At 45.6% G+C, this 15,587-nt stretch overlaps 1 protein-coding gene across 1 annotated transcript in view; it reads right to left on the bottom strand.

Moving 5' to 3' along the window:
* PHACTR1 (phosphatase and actin regulator 1) overlaps positions 1 to 15,587 on the bottom strand; it is a 195,351-nt gene that overhangs the window by 29,304 nt on the left and 150,460 nt on the right. Inside the window, exons 6-7 of the mRNA XM_024763691.1 lie at positions 9,961 to 10,199; positions 8,074 to 8,230 (exon numbers count right to left, since the gene is read on the bottom strand). Of these exons, the coding sequence (XP_024619459.1) occupies positions 8,074 to 8,230; positions 9,961 to 10,199 (396 nt within the window). The remainder of the gene's footprint in view (positions 1 to 8,073; positions 8,231 to 9,960; positions 10,200 to 15,587) is intronic.

Raw genomic sequence — 15,587 nt, 5'->3', positions numbered from 1 at the left:
GGACCCACACTTTCCCCACAGAACCTGCCATCAGCATCTCTTTCCCAGGCTAAAACAGAGAGCAATGGGTAACCTTGACTAATCTCTTTGAAAGATGATTATCCAGCTACTTTTTTTTTTTTTTTTCTGGCCACATTGCAGGGCTTGTGGGATCAGAGCTCCCCAGCCAGGGATCGAACCCATGCCCCCTGCAATGGAAGCACTGAGCCCTAACCACTGGACCGCCAGGGAGTTCCCTCCAGCTTCCTTTTTTTTTTTTTTGTGGTACGCGGGCCTCTCACTGTTGTGGCCTCTCCCGTTGCGGAGCACAGGCTCCGGACGCGCAGGCTCAACGGCCATGGCTCACGGGCCCAGCCGCTCTGCGGCATGTGGGATCTTCCCGGACCGGGACACGAACCCGTGTCCCCGGCATCGGCAGGCGGACTCTCCCCCACTGCGCCACCAGGGAAGCCCTCCAGCTACCTTTTAAATGATACCTCATACAGTGTTGTGCACCATCCATCTGTTGAGGTTCCATGGTCTCCTTCAGTAACTTGTTTCCCTGAAAAGTCAACCTTAAACGCACAGAAAACAAACTTATTCAGCTCAAGGTGCACTGTTCCTTTCTGAGATCTCCCAGTTGTACTTAAGCTAGTTTTTTCTTTAAACGTGAGCAATGTTTATTCTGGGCCTCATTTTTCTCTAATGGAGATTATTTTGATCTCCTGGCCCTCAGGAGCAGTCCATTCACTGACACAGCTCATGGGCATGTAGTGATGTCGGCCCCAGTACAGGCCCTCACAAACTTTCCCCATGATCTGCTCCCTTCAGATGAACCATGACTCTGCACAGCAACTGCCAACTGGCTACCTTCTTCCTTCAGCCAATGTGAAAGGCCTTTTATTTATTGTTGTTTTTGCCAAATGAAAATTGTATATATTTAAGGTGTATGATGTGGTGTTTTCATAAATGTCTATATTGTGAAATGATGACCACAAACAAATTAATTAGCATCTCATTCTACCTCCGAACGGGAGAAAGTCTTTGCAAACGAATCAACGGACAAAGGATTAATCTCCAAAATATATAAACAGCTCATGCAGCTCAATATTAAAACAACAAACAACCCAATCAAAAAATGGGCAGAAGACCTAAATAGACATTTCTTGAGGGAAAGCGGGGGGTGAGGGGGTGGGTGGGTGGTGGTGGGGTGAATTGGGAGACTGGGATTGACATGTATACACTAATATGTAGAAAACAGATAACTGATAAGAACCTGCTGTATAAAAAATAAATAAATAAAATTCAAAAAAAAAAGAATGGCAATCAGTAATAACAGACAAACAAACAGAAACAGATGTGTAGCTGCCCTTAACTTTCTATCAGTCAGGTCACGCTGTAGCCTCAACTCAACTCAGCACCTTTCGGAAGATGTCAGCCTTTCTGGAGGACTTTTAAGAGAGGATTTTCTATTTTGCCCAGTGAGTTAATGGGAGATGTCAAATGATCTGAAAGCCACTGAGCTGCTCGAAGATTCCACATGTCTGTTATGCAAATGCTGCAGGATTCAATAACTCCGTTCTCATCACATTTCACCCTGATTTAGCTTGTTCTGATCACTCAGTTCAGCTTGGTGACTGGTACTTAATTTCAGTTTTCTTTATGGGAGGGTTCAGAATCCACAGAAAAAGCCCACTGACCTGAGCCATTCCCTCCCAGGCTTTGCGGATGTGAAGATGAGCAGACACAAGTGCCCTCTTTTTTTTTTTTTTTGCGGTACGCGGGCCTCTCACTGTTGTGGCCTCTCCCACTGCGGAGCACAGGCTCCGGATGCGCAGGCTCAGCGGCCATGGCTCACGGCCCCAGCCGCTCCGCGGCATGTGGGATCTTCCCGGACCGGGGCACGAACCCATGTCCCCCGCATCGGCAGGCGGACTCTCAACCACTGCGCCACCAGGGAAGCCCCATATTATTTTATATTCTGCCTATAGTGTGAACTACTTAGGAGCATAAAATACGGATTTAGAATACTCTTTCTTTCTAGCATATTAAATTCTGAATAAGAGAGAATAACACATTAGGTTTCATGGGGATGATCAGGTCATCACTTTTCCACCTCCCCTATCTCATTCCCCAGCCCCCTGCCACCACAAAGACAACAGCTATTTAAGAGGCGGCCATCATAAATACCAAGGAGGAAAGAAGAGGGAGAATTTTGGTAATTTTCAAAGGCGGGTCCTACATCTCATCTGCCCTATGATGCTTGGTGTGGATCTCATGCTGTATGTATAGATTCAAACTATCAACAATTACCAGTGCTTTAACCTTAAATCCTTCTGACTCCCAGACTCAACACACATTAAGGAAAAGAAAGCAGTGACAGCTATTTCAACCAATTTCTTCATTCAACTTAATGTGTTTTTCCATAGTCACAAACACTCTGAAAACCAACTGACTAAATTCCTGAAAGCTGGGTCAAAGTTCTTTCTAGGAATAGAGTATATTGCTTTAGTGATTAATCCACATAACCACATTCAAATTAACTTGGACCCTAGAAGATGTGAATTCCCAACTGCTACAGAGACACAGGCACACGCTCACATTGACATTTATCACACACGGAAGAGTTCTATCTCATGCCATCAAAGTATACAGTGCATGCCCACAGAATTTAGGACTATACGGTAGATAGGAAAACCTATGGTTTCCAGGTCAGAGATTATATCCAGGGGGCACAGGCTGAGACATGATCCCGGGGCTAAACTTAACCCATAATTATATTCTGCTTGGTCTGTCCAATGTTTAAAAAATTCGGAATTTTCATTTTTAAAAAATCCAGATTTAAAAAAAAATAAGATCTGACAAACTGGTCTTTCATTTCTCCAAAACAACAGGGGACTGAAGCTGAAGAGTGGTGACCCCTTTAGATAAAGGATGGACTTTCCATCTCACCCCAGTTCCCAGCACTCCCTGTTAACAGTCTTAGACCTGCCCGCTTCCCTTATGTTCAATACCTGCCTGGCCCCAGGTGTGCATTTGAGTTTGTGGCTCCTTTTCTAGGTAGACCCACTTTATGCTTCCCCAAAAGGTATGGGCTGAATTGTATCCCCCCAAAATACAAATGTCGAAGTCCTAACCCCCAGCATCTCAGAGTGTGACCTTATTTGGAGATAGGGTCTTTACAGAGGTCATCAAGTTAAAACAAGGGGATGAGGGTTGGACCTTAATCTAAGATGACTGGTTTCCTTATAAAAAGGGGAAATTTGGACACAGAGATACACACGCTGGGAGAAGATGAAGGCAAAGAGTGTCAGTGAACCACCAGGAAGGGGAGGGGCCTGGAACAGATTCTCCCTCACTGCCCTTAGAAGGAACCAACCCTGCCGACACCTTGATTTCAGACTTCCAGGCTCCAGAACTGTGACACCACACATTTTTGTTGTGGAAGCCACTCAGTTTGTGGTACTTTGTTATGGTAGCCCTAGAAAACGAATACTCCCAGCAGCTGAAATTAAGTCAGCATCTCCTTTGATTGTTGGCAAGAATCATAAGTGAGTGGCCTGAATCACCATCTATGTCTGGTCTAGGAAAAGGACATCACAAGGAGAAACATCCTTTCCAAAACCCAGCATGGTTTCCAAAGAGCTTCCCCGTAGGGATGCTTCCCATTTTAAGACAGGGCTATGCCTGCTCCAGCTCAGAGGGAGGCTGAAAACATCGTGATCAACCATGATTGCAAAAAAGATGATGACATCCTGCTGTATAAAAAATAAAATAATAGAAATAAATTTTAAAAAAAGAAAAAGAGAGATGATGACAGTTCACCCCTGAGCAGGACACAGATATCTTAAGGGTGAAGAGATACTTTAGGGGAACAAGTATGTCACGGAGGCAGATTGCCCGAATCCTTATTTATTCCTGAGCTTAACTTAGATTATATACTCCTATGTATACTGCAAGGCACCTCCCATTTTATTGTCCTTCCCAGGCTTTCTCTCCCCCTGTCTGATCCAAACCTTACAGAAGGTATTGGAGGGGACTGAGGGAGGGGACCTCAGTTGGAGAGGACTGGACAGCTGGGTCTGAAAGGCTGGCTGCTCCCAAGAGAAGGCTTAGGCGCACTGGCTGTTGAGTAACCAAGAACAGATCACGTTTCAGGGTCTTAGCTCCTTTTTAAAAAAATAAGTAGTCTTAGTGACTTACAGGATGATTCACTTTCTAAAGGATGTTTCAGAAGCAAAAGAACAACTCCTTTAGGCATCAGACTTCTATTTAGTCCCTCAAAACCCCATTCCCAATGGTCTTGAGCGCCATCCTTTAGTTGTGTGTGTGGGGGGGTCATTTCTTCAACCAATCAATGCCCCAAGCTGGAAAGTAAGTGGCTTAGGGCCATATCAGCTGTCCCCTGACTGATCAAGAAGGAGGTCATCCTCACTATGAACACTGAGAAGTATGTCTTCATGTCTAATTTTTTAAATAATGATTTTTTTGGGGGGGGGGAGGAGGGGGTAGTAAGATGTATTTCAAATAAATAACATGGAGTCTTGTGGGTTGAATATTAATCGTTGGGGAGTAAAAAGCTTGGTAAATGAAGGGAGCTGAAAGTGGACTGGCGAGCTAAGATCACACAGGCTGACCACCTCCTAGGGTTCAGGTTGAAGGGCCCAGAGAAGAGACTCAGAGAGAAAGCAGCAGCATCCTGCATTTGGGGGCTTTGCAGGGGTGAGGGATGGCCCTGAGGTCTCTACATTTCCACTGACTAGAGAGGTCCTTGGAGAGGAAAGGACCTGCTCACACAGCCCTAAGAAGGGACCCTCAGACCTGTGGGCTCGAAGCTTCTTGAGAACACGGTCAATTTAATTTTTTAAGCATGTATCCCCACACATGCCATTTCTCTATTTATAAGTTATATACAAGTACTGATACTACTGCATTGATATATATGTGCATTGTAACACAGACACAATCGACTTAAAAAGAATGACATAAGATAAATTTAAGTCGAAGTTCTACTATTTCATCCCTCGGACACCCCAGCGGATGGACGTGTTGACCCCTTGGTTCTCTGCAACCGGCCTGAGTCTGTAATACACAAGGAGCAGAGAAACGCACACCCAGCTGACAACGTTCATGTCTCAAGGGCAGAGCCCTCACTTCTCAAATGGCGGTTGGCTGAAACAGTTATTTACTATCAAAGCATCCAGGTGACTTGATGACCGAGGTTTAGGAGAGTCTGCCCAATAGCATCAATGAGAAAACATTTTTGGAAGAACAATATTTTTGCATTCTTAGGTAGAAACTCTCCCTTAGTACTTGACATCACTTTACTTGATGTTTCTGCTCCCTTCCCCCAATTTGGGATTATCCTCGGAGTGCTACATTATTCTTTTATGCTATTAAAACCGTCAGACTAAAATTATGTTTTCTATCTTGCTCACTCCATGAGGACCGCAGACTTGGCCGTAGGCTTTTCAAAGAGCTTGAGATTTCCAGTACATCTTACTACCTCAAATAGCCAAAGACAGCCGCAGCCTTGTAGCTTCGGAAATGCAAACTCTACGACAGATTCCTACATACTTTTAGTTACTTTTGATGATAATGAAGTTCACAGTTTGCACAAAGTGATCAGATGATCTAATCCTCTCAGTTTAGGAAATATAGACCCAGAGCGAGCAAACATCTGCTTACTCTGCTTCTAGCTCAGAACCAGAGCTAGAAGCCAAGGCTCTGGGCCTCAGATTAGTTCTCTCTCTACCATGGTCACCTTCCGGTTCTCAGATTTCTCCTTCATTCTCCCCTGGCTTCAGGATAAATGGAGTGGCTGGAAGCACCAAGCTGGGTTCTCATTCAAAAGAGAATAGTCCTTAAAATTCCTTTCTAAAGAAGACCTTGAGACGTGGATTAGGCCTCCCCACCAGATTTGCTAAACTCTGTACAACTCTGCTGACCTGCTCAACACCCCTGATGTCCTTTCCTTTAGGCCCAGTTCCTGTAATCTGGCTGAGATGCCAAGGGTTATACCAGAAGGAAATAAACTCCCTAGTTGAAAGAGTGAACAAAGAAGAAAGGGAGTCAGAGCTCAACACTTGGAATATACCCCATGCTGTCCTCTCTACCTCCATCTTTCTCTCCCTGGTCAGTGTGTCTTCTTCTACTGACCAGGGTGAACGAGGGTTGGGAACAGACATCACTATGGTGAACGCTCGGTGGATTTTATGAACCCTGAGCAGGATTTAAGTGCTGCCAGAAGAGGAAAGGTTGGGAAAGGGATGATTTCCAAGGATAAATCTTCAAATGCAGAGAACTTCTTGCAGTGCATGGTGGCCTATGTCTCTTCCCACCTCTGGGTTGTGTCACTGCCATAGCCACGTGCTAATAGTGGTGGGATGCGGCTATGGATTCAGGCGTGAGAAGCTGGGCTGTGTCTTTTCAGGAGCGTGTTCTGGGACAATGGCCTTTTTCACTTTGTCAGTTTCCTCCAGGTGGATGGTGATCTGTGGTGGACAAGCAGAGTGGCTGGCCGCACACATCTGCTTTCCATATCTCCCACCTTTGTCTCTCTCTCCACAGAAGATGCCACCTTGGGCAGCTAGATGTGTTGGCATCTCACATACATCTGCAGAGAAGTTTTCAATTTTCCCCACAATCCCGGGGCTCTGCTTATACTGTCACAAAGCTGGGAAAATGGAAGTGAGGGAAAGAACTAGAATAAAGGATACCCATGCTCCTCTGTCCTAGTCAAAGGATAATGGAAATGAACTTTTGGGAAGAGGGGCTGGGGTCAAGGATCTGCTTCTTCTCTTATTTCTAGTCCCCCAGTGGAGAGCCCTATTTGTATCAGGTGTGAAACTGAACAAGCTGGTTCAGGAAGCAGCCTAGAACTATATCCACCCAACCCACTGAACCCCAGAGACAGAATGCGGCTATATGCAGTGCAGGAAAGGAGACTGGGGGAGCCAATACCATTGCCTCCAAGTACCCGAAAGCATGTGTGTTAAGAGGAGTGAGGTAGCTGCAGAGAGAAAAGAATATGACCGATGGGTGGGAAATGCATGGACAGAGATTTCACTTCAACGGAAGGAAGAGCGCTTAACAGTCAGGCTCTTCCACCATGGGACAGGCTCCCTAGAGGAAGTTAGAGAGACTGTTTTTGTAAGTAAGTGCTTTACTTATATTGTTTAATTCTTACAACTCCCCATCTTATAAAGGCAGAAAACACAGGGGAAGAGAATAAGTGACTTACACGAGGCTATGGGGCAGTACGTGGGAAAGTCAGGAGGAAACCCTGGGAGACCTCTACACACTGCATCCAAACAGTGAGCATGGTGCCTGGGCCAAAGTGAAGGTTCACCTGGTGACTATTATTACAGAGGCAGCATCGTATATGGCCAAGAGGGAGAGCTCCACAGCCATTCTGTCTGACATTACGCAGGTAACTAAAGTTCTCCCTCGTGTTCTCATCTGTGAAATGGGCATAGAAATGTCCATTTCATAGGGAAGCTCAAAGATTAAATGAACGGACACACATGAAACGTTTAGAAGAATGCCTGGCTAATAAGTGTGTCACAGATGTTAGCTAACACCACATAAAGATGCACTAGGTTATAAATACACACGTAAGTGTTTAACGTATTAATATGACATACTGCTTTGCCTGTGTCTGTAATACCTGCTCATAGGGGCAATCACTCAAGAAGAGTCCCAGCTCAGTAATGAGGCATCTTTACCACCACTGATGTCTTCTGGTTGCACAGTCTAGCAGAGAAGTCCACTTATTCAATGGCTTTGTGCTTAAGCAAACCACAGTGCCTAGGTATACAGGTCCTCGATTCTGCTGGATGATGGGAATTGTTCTACACGTGCTTATCCTCCCTGGAAATCTTCCCCTCGGCTTGAACCTTTAGTCGAGTGAAATTTCTAAGACTTTGATGAGTGAAAAAGAGGGGACCATAAAAGCAACCCTGCAGAAGAAATGGAATATTTTCCACGGACTTTTTCTGCAGGGAGCTCTTCAGAGACACTCAAAACAGGTCTGAGGATGGAGACTGAATTCTTGCACGGAAATCCGTGGAGCCGGGGGCTGCGCTCTCCTACCTGGTGAGCTTGGTGCCGATCTGCTGCCTCAGCTCCAGCCGTTCCTCGTCCGTCTGCCTCGGAAGGATGTTCTTCTCTTCCAGCTCTCGCTTGGAGGGCCTGTTGCTGAGTTTGATGGCTAAGGAGTCCTTCCTGCACACCTTCATGGCCAGGGAGCCTGCAGGAGGGGAGACATGAGGTAATAAGGCTGTCACCAACCTGCTCGGGCTCCCCCCAGGGACAGCCGTGGACCACAAGGTGAGAGGCGGGGAGACAGATATAAGAGACCAACACCTGAGCGCGGTCAAGACCTCGGTCAAAGGAGGAAAGCTACAGTATGTGACTTTCATACAGTTCCTGCAATCAGCATGTCCTTTCTACCTCACGGTATGCTGGGCATGTGCGGGGCACATGGAGAGCCTGTGATTGGATCTCTGCCCCCCAGGAACTCCCCCCCCGCAATGTGGGCAACATCACAAAGGAGGGAAGGACAGACTGCGGAGTGCAAAACAGAATGCAAAGGGCGGAGGAGGCGCGGCCGGCACGTGCAGGATAAGTGAGGCCAACAGGCAGCAGGCCGGTGGGCATCTGCGTGTGTGGACGCTCAGAGGTGAAGGATAGGCGGGGGAATCACGGGAGACAAAAGAGATCAGCTACAGTGGGGCTGGAGGGTACAGGCAAGTAAAGTTGGCAAAGTGGGGTCCGTGTGGGGTGGGAGAGGGGGCAAGCTCATGGAAACAGGCAATATTCTGGGTCTGCTTTTCCTTTGATTTCCTCACACCTGGAATAAATCCATGATTCTCAATCAGGAGTGATTTCTGCCCCCACCAGGGACATTTGGCAAAGTCTAGAGACATTTTTGGTCGTCAAACTCGAGTTTGCTGGGGAGGGTGCTACCGGCACCCAGTGGGTAGAGGCCAGGGATGCTACCAAACACCCTACAATGCACAAGGCAGCCGCCATGACAAAGAATTATCTGGCCCAAGATGTCACTTGTGCCAAGGTTGAGAAACCCTGGTATAAAGCGTTCCATTCTCCGGGCAGGAAACGGTGAGCAGAGGCTGGGCAACAGCTCCTTCCCTCACGGACCATGTGGGCCTTCGGCTGCCCCTCCAGGGTTCTCTCCTCAACACCAGGACTATTTCCATCACTCAGGTTTAGCGAGCTGTCTGAAGCCTGGTGAGTTGTGAGGCAGGAGGAAGAGACCGGGAAGCAGCAAGTTCGGGGGGTTCCTTTGGATCTTATATAGTAAGTACTTATCTTCCTTCTTTTGCCACTGCTTTCAGAACGTGGGTTTTGGAATGAGACACAGGCAGCTTCAACTCTCAGCACTGCCACTTAGTAGACGTGAGACTCTGGGCAAGTCCCTTACCTCTCCATTTTCTCCCCTCACCTGTAAAATGGGGCAGTAGTTTATGCCCCTGAGTGTTGTAAGATGTGGATGAGAATAAAACCTTAGCATATCGTGAGGCCCACAGTCGGTAAAAGGCTGCTATCATATAAGTTCACGCATTAAAAAGCTGATCACTGAAATTTAAGTTCAGTGGTTGAGGTATGCTTAAAAATGAATTTGTTCCATATACAATGGTTAGTATTTTTATATATTTTGTAGACTGGAATTGAATTTTAAGGTGCCTCCCCTCCTTTCTTTTTTTTTTTTTTTAATTGATGGGGTGTTGCAGCCCAAGGAAAGCAATCAAAGGAAAAAAGAGACATCTAAAAGAGGCAAGAGATGGTAGCACGATGTAATTTTTAGAGCTCTGAGGCTGTTCAGAGGACAGTTACCCTTTCATCTTACTAATGAAGAAACAGTAACCTCGGGCCTCAGATTAGAACCCACAGAGGTGGGCAGCTCTTCCCGCCAGCCACGCCCCTCCCACCCTCAGCGAAGAGTTTGGAGGCACCCACTGGTATACAGCGAGCTGTCGTCGTCCTCGTCCTCTTCCCCTTCTCTTGTGTACAGGCAAGAAGAGTCTTCGTAGTCTGATTCATGAGGCACATTTTCTTTATTGTCATCACATTCAATCACAACAGTTGGCACTTGTCTTATTTCTGGAAGGCCCAGAGGTCCTGCTTTTGTGACACTGTCACCCGAGTGCAAACCAGAGCTGTGGTAAGAAGTAGAACAGGGTACCCGCTGCTCAGAGCTGTTTAAAGAGAAAAGAGCACATTTATTCTGGCTAACGTGTCATATTAAACGCATCAGAACCTTTTAAAAACTTAGCCATTATGTCCTAAGAGACAAAAAGGTCTACTGGGCAATTCAAGTCTCACTTCTCACCTAACAGCTAACTGTTTCGGGGCAGCTGAGTTACTGGATGGTGGTAGCAGCACAGAATAGGAAATGAGAATTCTACTGCCCTGTGGATGGACGGTGGTGACGGTACCACAGTAATGCGAATGTACGTGAATGTCACTGAGCTGTATACTTTAGAATGGGGAAGATGGTGAATTTCATGTCCTGTGTATTTACTGCAATTTAAAAAATAAAAAATTTAAAAAATAAATTTAACTCTTTTTATTTCTGGTTAAGAGCAACAACCCCAATGGTCAAAGGAAGGTTCATTTGCAACCCACATGTCTTAAAGGAGTAAAAGGGTTAATTTGATGGTGAAGTGAGACACCCAGGAAAGAAAGAGATAATACATGAAGCTCCAGCTTTCAAAGCTATACAGCATGACTGGTAGGGGCTGACTGAAATGTCACGGATGGAGATGCAGAGAAACAGAAGAGGTGGGACCATCAGGCTGGAGACCCACGCATGACATCGGGGTGGACATGGGCAAGGGCGACTCAGACCAAGTTCTCTCCCAAGGACCATGTCAGACCCTCAGCAGACACAGGCAGCGCCAGTCTGGTTTTTCAGCAGGTCAATGTTCCCAGCAGCAATGATGATCATATTTTTCGTTTTACCTCTTTAGTTGAGCCAACTCAGATAAAAAATATTTTTTAATTAAAAATGATTTGCTCCTTAATAAAAGTCACATGAGGTTCATTGTAAGAAAATCAGGAAATGTGTATTATCAAAAATAAAGAAAATTAGTTATTTTCTTATTAGAGTCTATCCAAGGTTCCTACAGCAAGTTAGAATCCCTTTTATGACCGGCTCTGAATGAAGTCCAGCAAGAATAATGGAGCCTGAAACACACAGTTCAATTTTATAATTTTTTTTCAGATGAACTTCAAGTGGAATTTATGTCTTTCATTTAAGGAATTTCTAAACATAGGAAACTGAATGCATTTTACCATCCAACAGTGTTTGACGTGTTAAGAAATGGAGTGTGAGGCTATCCTGTCTAGCAATAATTTTACGTTAGAACATCTTATCCAAAAGAAAACTCTTAAGGACACACGAATGCATGCTAGGTCTCCTTTAAAACTTTCCTTACATTTTATTCTTTTTTAAATGTGTCTAATTCCTAAATCTCAGCTTTTTATTTCTTTTTAAAAAATTATTTATTTATTTCTGGCTGCGTTTGGGGCTTTGTTGCTGTGTACAGGCTTTCTCTAGTGGCGGTGAGCAGGGGCTACTCTTCGTTGCAGTGCGCGGGCTTCTCACTGCAGTGGCTTCTCTTGTTGCGGAGCACGGGCTCTAGGCGCGTGGGCTCAGTAGTTGTGGCACACGGGCTCAGTAGTTGTGGCGCACGGGCTTAGTTGCTCCGTGGCATACAGGATCTTCCCAGATGAGGGCTCAAACCCGAGTCCCCAGTACTGGCAGGCAGATTCTTAACCCCTGCGCCACCAGGGAAGTCCCTCATTACACTTGATTGCTATGTCTAATTTAAATTCAATTCACTTTCTTCCTTCCATTGTTTCCAAAGGGCTGTTTTTCTCTTTGTATTTTTCTCATAAGTCTTCAGTGACACAAATGGCAAATCTAGTTGACACATCATGAGCTACGATGTTCAAGGAAATGAACTAAATCAACTTAAAAAAAAAACTTCAACCACTGAATAAGATTAAATCAATCACATGTTTATAAAAATGCAGCATCTTAATTAGACATTAGCAGGTTAGGGGGCCCATTTCCCACCTAGTTTAATAGGAATGGCAGTGAGAACAAGACGGTGGAGTACAGAATGGATGGTCTCGCGTGACAAATCCAAGAGCTGGCTGAAAGGTGACGGACTACACCGCCTCCCGAGGCGGCCCTTCCATCAGACGACGACACCGGGCTCCAACCGCGCTTGGGTTTCTACACTGGGTATTAAGGGAAGTTGGTGTGGAAGAAGCAAAACTGTAATTCCGTGGCTCCTGTTTTGCCCCACCCCTGCCTTCGCCCCTCCCCCACACTTCTAGTTTAATTATTGGCTCCAGTGAAGGCAGGGCGCTGGGGATACGACAAGCGCAAGAATGAAAAGAAGCCAATAGCTATTCATGTCTGGTGGGAAAAGTCTTTTGAGGAAATAAAAGTTGGAAACTAGAAAGCACAAGAATTCCTTAAGGTGGACAGCTCCAAACTGCCTGAGAGGACAGAGAAAGGAGAAATACTGTGCAAAGAAAGATAAGAAACTCAGCTTCCCAAGTAGTCTATGATAAAGAGGAGACTGCGATTTCTCCTCTCTCAAAGATCTACCGGGAGGGGCTTCCCTGGTGGCACAGTGGTTAAGAATCCGCCTGCCAATGCAGGAGCCACGGTTCAAGCCTTGGTCTGGGAGGACCCCACGTGCCACGGAGCAATGAAGCCCGTGTGCCACAACTACTGAGCCTGCACTCTAGAGCCCACGAGCCACAACTACTGAAGCCCACGTGCCACAACTACTGAAGCCCGCGTGCCTAGAGCCCGTGCTCCGCAACGAGAAGCCACCGCAATGAGAAGCCCGCGCACCGCAATGAAGAGTAGCCCCGCTCGCCGCGACTAGAGAAAGCCCACGTGCAGCAATGAAAACCCAACGCAGCCAAAAACAAAAAAAATAAAAATAAACAAATGTATTAAAAGAAAAAAGAAATGATCTACGGGAAGTGTGAAACCTTGAGAAGAAGGGGCTTATAAGGCAGATCCCCCAGCCCCTGGGGCAGGTCCTACATATAAGACTTCCCGCCTTAGAAAATAGGGACCAGTCATAGAGACCAGCGACTGCCTGGTTGGGGCATCACAGCAACAGCTGAAGACCTCACCTGGCCGATCCGGCCAGTCTAGCATGTGACAGAATGTCCAGTTTCCATAAGGACGAAGAAGGTGTTTTCCAGCAAGCTGGGTGAATCCACCAAAAGCGTCTTAGTAAATATTCTATTGATAAATATATGCCAACTCTGTGTTAGGAAAAACGCTGAGAAGGAGGAAGACAAATACCAGATGATTCCACACATCTGGTAGCTCTGGAGGACCACAGGATAGCAAGCAAAGACACAAGGGGAGAGAAGAGTTGGCTGGGAAGGAGGCTGGAAAGGTTCTGATGGGGCCTCGGTATGAGCAGTCAAGACACAGATCCAAGTCCAAGTTCCGTCACTGACTCTCTCACGACATCGGGCAGGTTATTAACTTTTCCGAGCCTCAGTTTCCTTGGGTGAAATTGGGTAAGTGGTATCTTTTTAGTAGGTCTGGTGCACGTGTGTCCCACTGGCATGGCCTCAAGGGAGCCCCTCACTTGTTATTGATAGAAAGGGCCCTTCAAGTGGTTTCCAAACATTCTCCTCTTCAGTCTGTCCTCCAGACTGTCATCCAAGCAACTTTCGGAAGCTCAGATGTAGCCATCTCATCTGTTAGAATCCTGAATGCCTGCCTCGGCTACAAAACCAGTGCTTCAAGAGTGACACACATGGAAAATTCAAAAAAATCCACATTACAAGCTATGTTATTCACAGCAAAGAACTAAATCAACTGAAATGTAGCCGTGTCTTACATCTGGCCTCCACCGCTGGTGGTAATGGACAGGAAGGGGGACACCAGTCCAACAGTCTTAGCAACGTTGGTTTTCTAGAATGGAGTTGTCACTTAGAAGACCTGCTCTAAATAAAAGGTGTCACTGCTAGAAGGAGAACCGTTAGCCTGGAAGCAGTAATTCAGACACAGCCTGACATGCAACGCCTTGCATAATCTGACCTGTATTATTTACCCAGCCTTGCAACCCCTCCACACCTCTGTCCCCATACAACTCACCCTTCGTTCACATGCAGCAATGCACTGCACTCTCTTGGCCTGGGATGTGAAGGGATCTCACCTTCACCTGCTTAATTTCTATTTATCTTTCAATACTTGTCTTGGGCAACACTTTGCCTAGTTTCTCAGGAGATTCCACAATTGTGAAAATTGGGATCATCCGTTTGCTTACTAGCTTCCTCTCCCCAACCAAGCAGTAGATGCCTCCAGGGGCAGGGACCATATCTTCTTCATGTCTGTAGCAGGTGCCTGACACCATGGCTGACACTAAGTGGACACTCAGTTATTGTTTTTTGTTTTTGCTGAAAGAAAGATGGGCTGGAATCACTGACATCTAGGTGCATTTTAAGTGGTTGACGAGTCATACTCAAAGGGTATTAATGAAGAGATCATTCTTTAATTTTCAGGGAGTATTTTCAGTGTATTGCAGAGCTATAGGTACCCCTGACTCGACTGGCACGTTTATTAATGGCTTAATAACAGAATAACAGAATCAAATATGTGGAAGGTAGAAAAGGAAAAGAGTAAACATTTACTGAATGTGTTGCCCACTGTTCTGGAGACTTCCACATCTCATCACATTGTTATAACAACCCTGCAGGAGAGGTGTCACTACCTCATTTTATTAAGCAGGAAATGGAGGCTGTGAGAGGGTAATTAATAGGCCCATGAGGGCGCAGGTAGTAAAGGAAGGAGCTGGGATTTGAACCCACTCTGTTTCAATACGCTGTATCCAAACATTGAACTGTGATACTTGTAAGATTGTGTACTTTGGTTAAACACAAACCCCACTAACTGTACACATGCAAAGCGAGGAACACATCACACTCTGTCCACAACATGTGTACAAAACGGGTATCGGGACTTTATAAATATTTTAAATCTTACTAACCAGGGTAAGTTAGAGTGTCCTTTCCTGCCACAGTCAGGCCATACCTGGGGCACTGAGTTTAAAAAAGTCAGGATGAGAAAAGAACTCAGCTGTTTACCTATTGTCATGGTGACTTTTGTACCAAAATGGTTGAGAAGTTGCAACAGAGCCTCAAATATTCACTACCCAGTTATTTTACAGAAAAAGTTTTCTGACTCCTTGTCCAAACCAACGGCTTCTAACCTGCATCATCCCACACTCCTTAGCCATATTCGATGTCCACTTACGCTATTATTTACTTCGTATTTTTAAGTCAACACTTAAAAAAACTCAAATACTAATTTAGCCTCATCTTAAGCAACAATATCTTTGTAATCACTGGTTTTATGTTAAGTGTGTGTTTACAACTTACGTTAAAATAAGTACGTGTCCATTAAAACTTTAAAAAAGCTCGTCTTAAACTCACTTTGGGTACCACCAATGACGTATATATCACATTCTGGTTAAATGTTGGCCTAGGCCGGAGTCTCTCAGCCTCGGCATGATTGACATTTTGGACTGGAC

The sequence above is a fragment of the Neophocaena asiaeorientalis genome, unplaced genomic scaffold (genome assembly GCF_003031525.2).
Source record: "Neophocaena asiaeorientalis asiaeorientalis breed wild unplaced genomic scaffold, Neophocaena_asiaeorientalis_V1.1 scaffold427, whole genome shotgun sequence".
Taxonomy (NCBI): domain Eukaryota; kingdom Metazoa; phylum Chordata; class Mammalia; order Artiodactyla; family Phocoenidae; genus Neophocaena; species Neophocaena asiaeorientalis.
The sequence above is the reverse complement of the archived record's forward strand: the minus strand, read 5'-3'. Positions and strand labels throughout refer to the sequence as shown.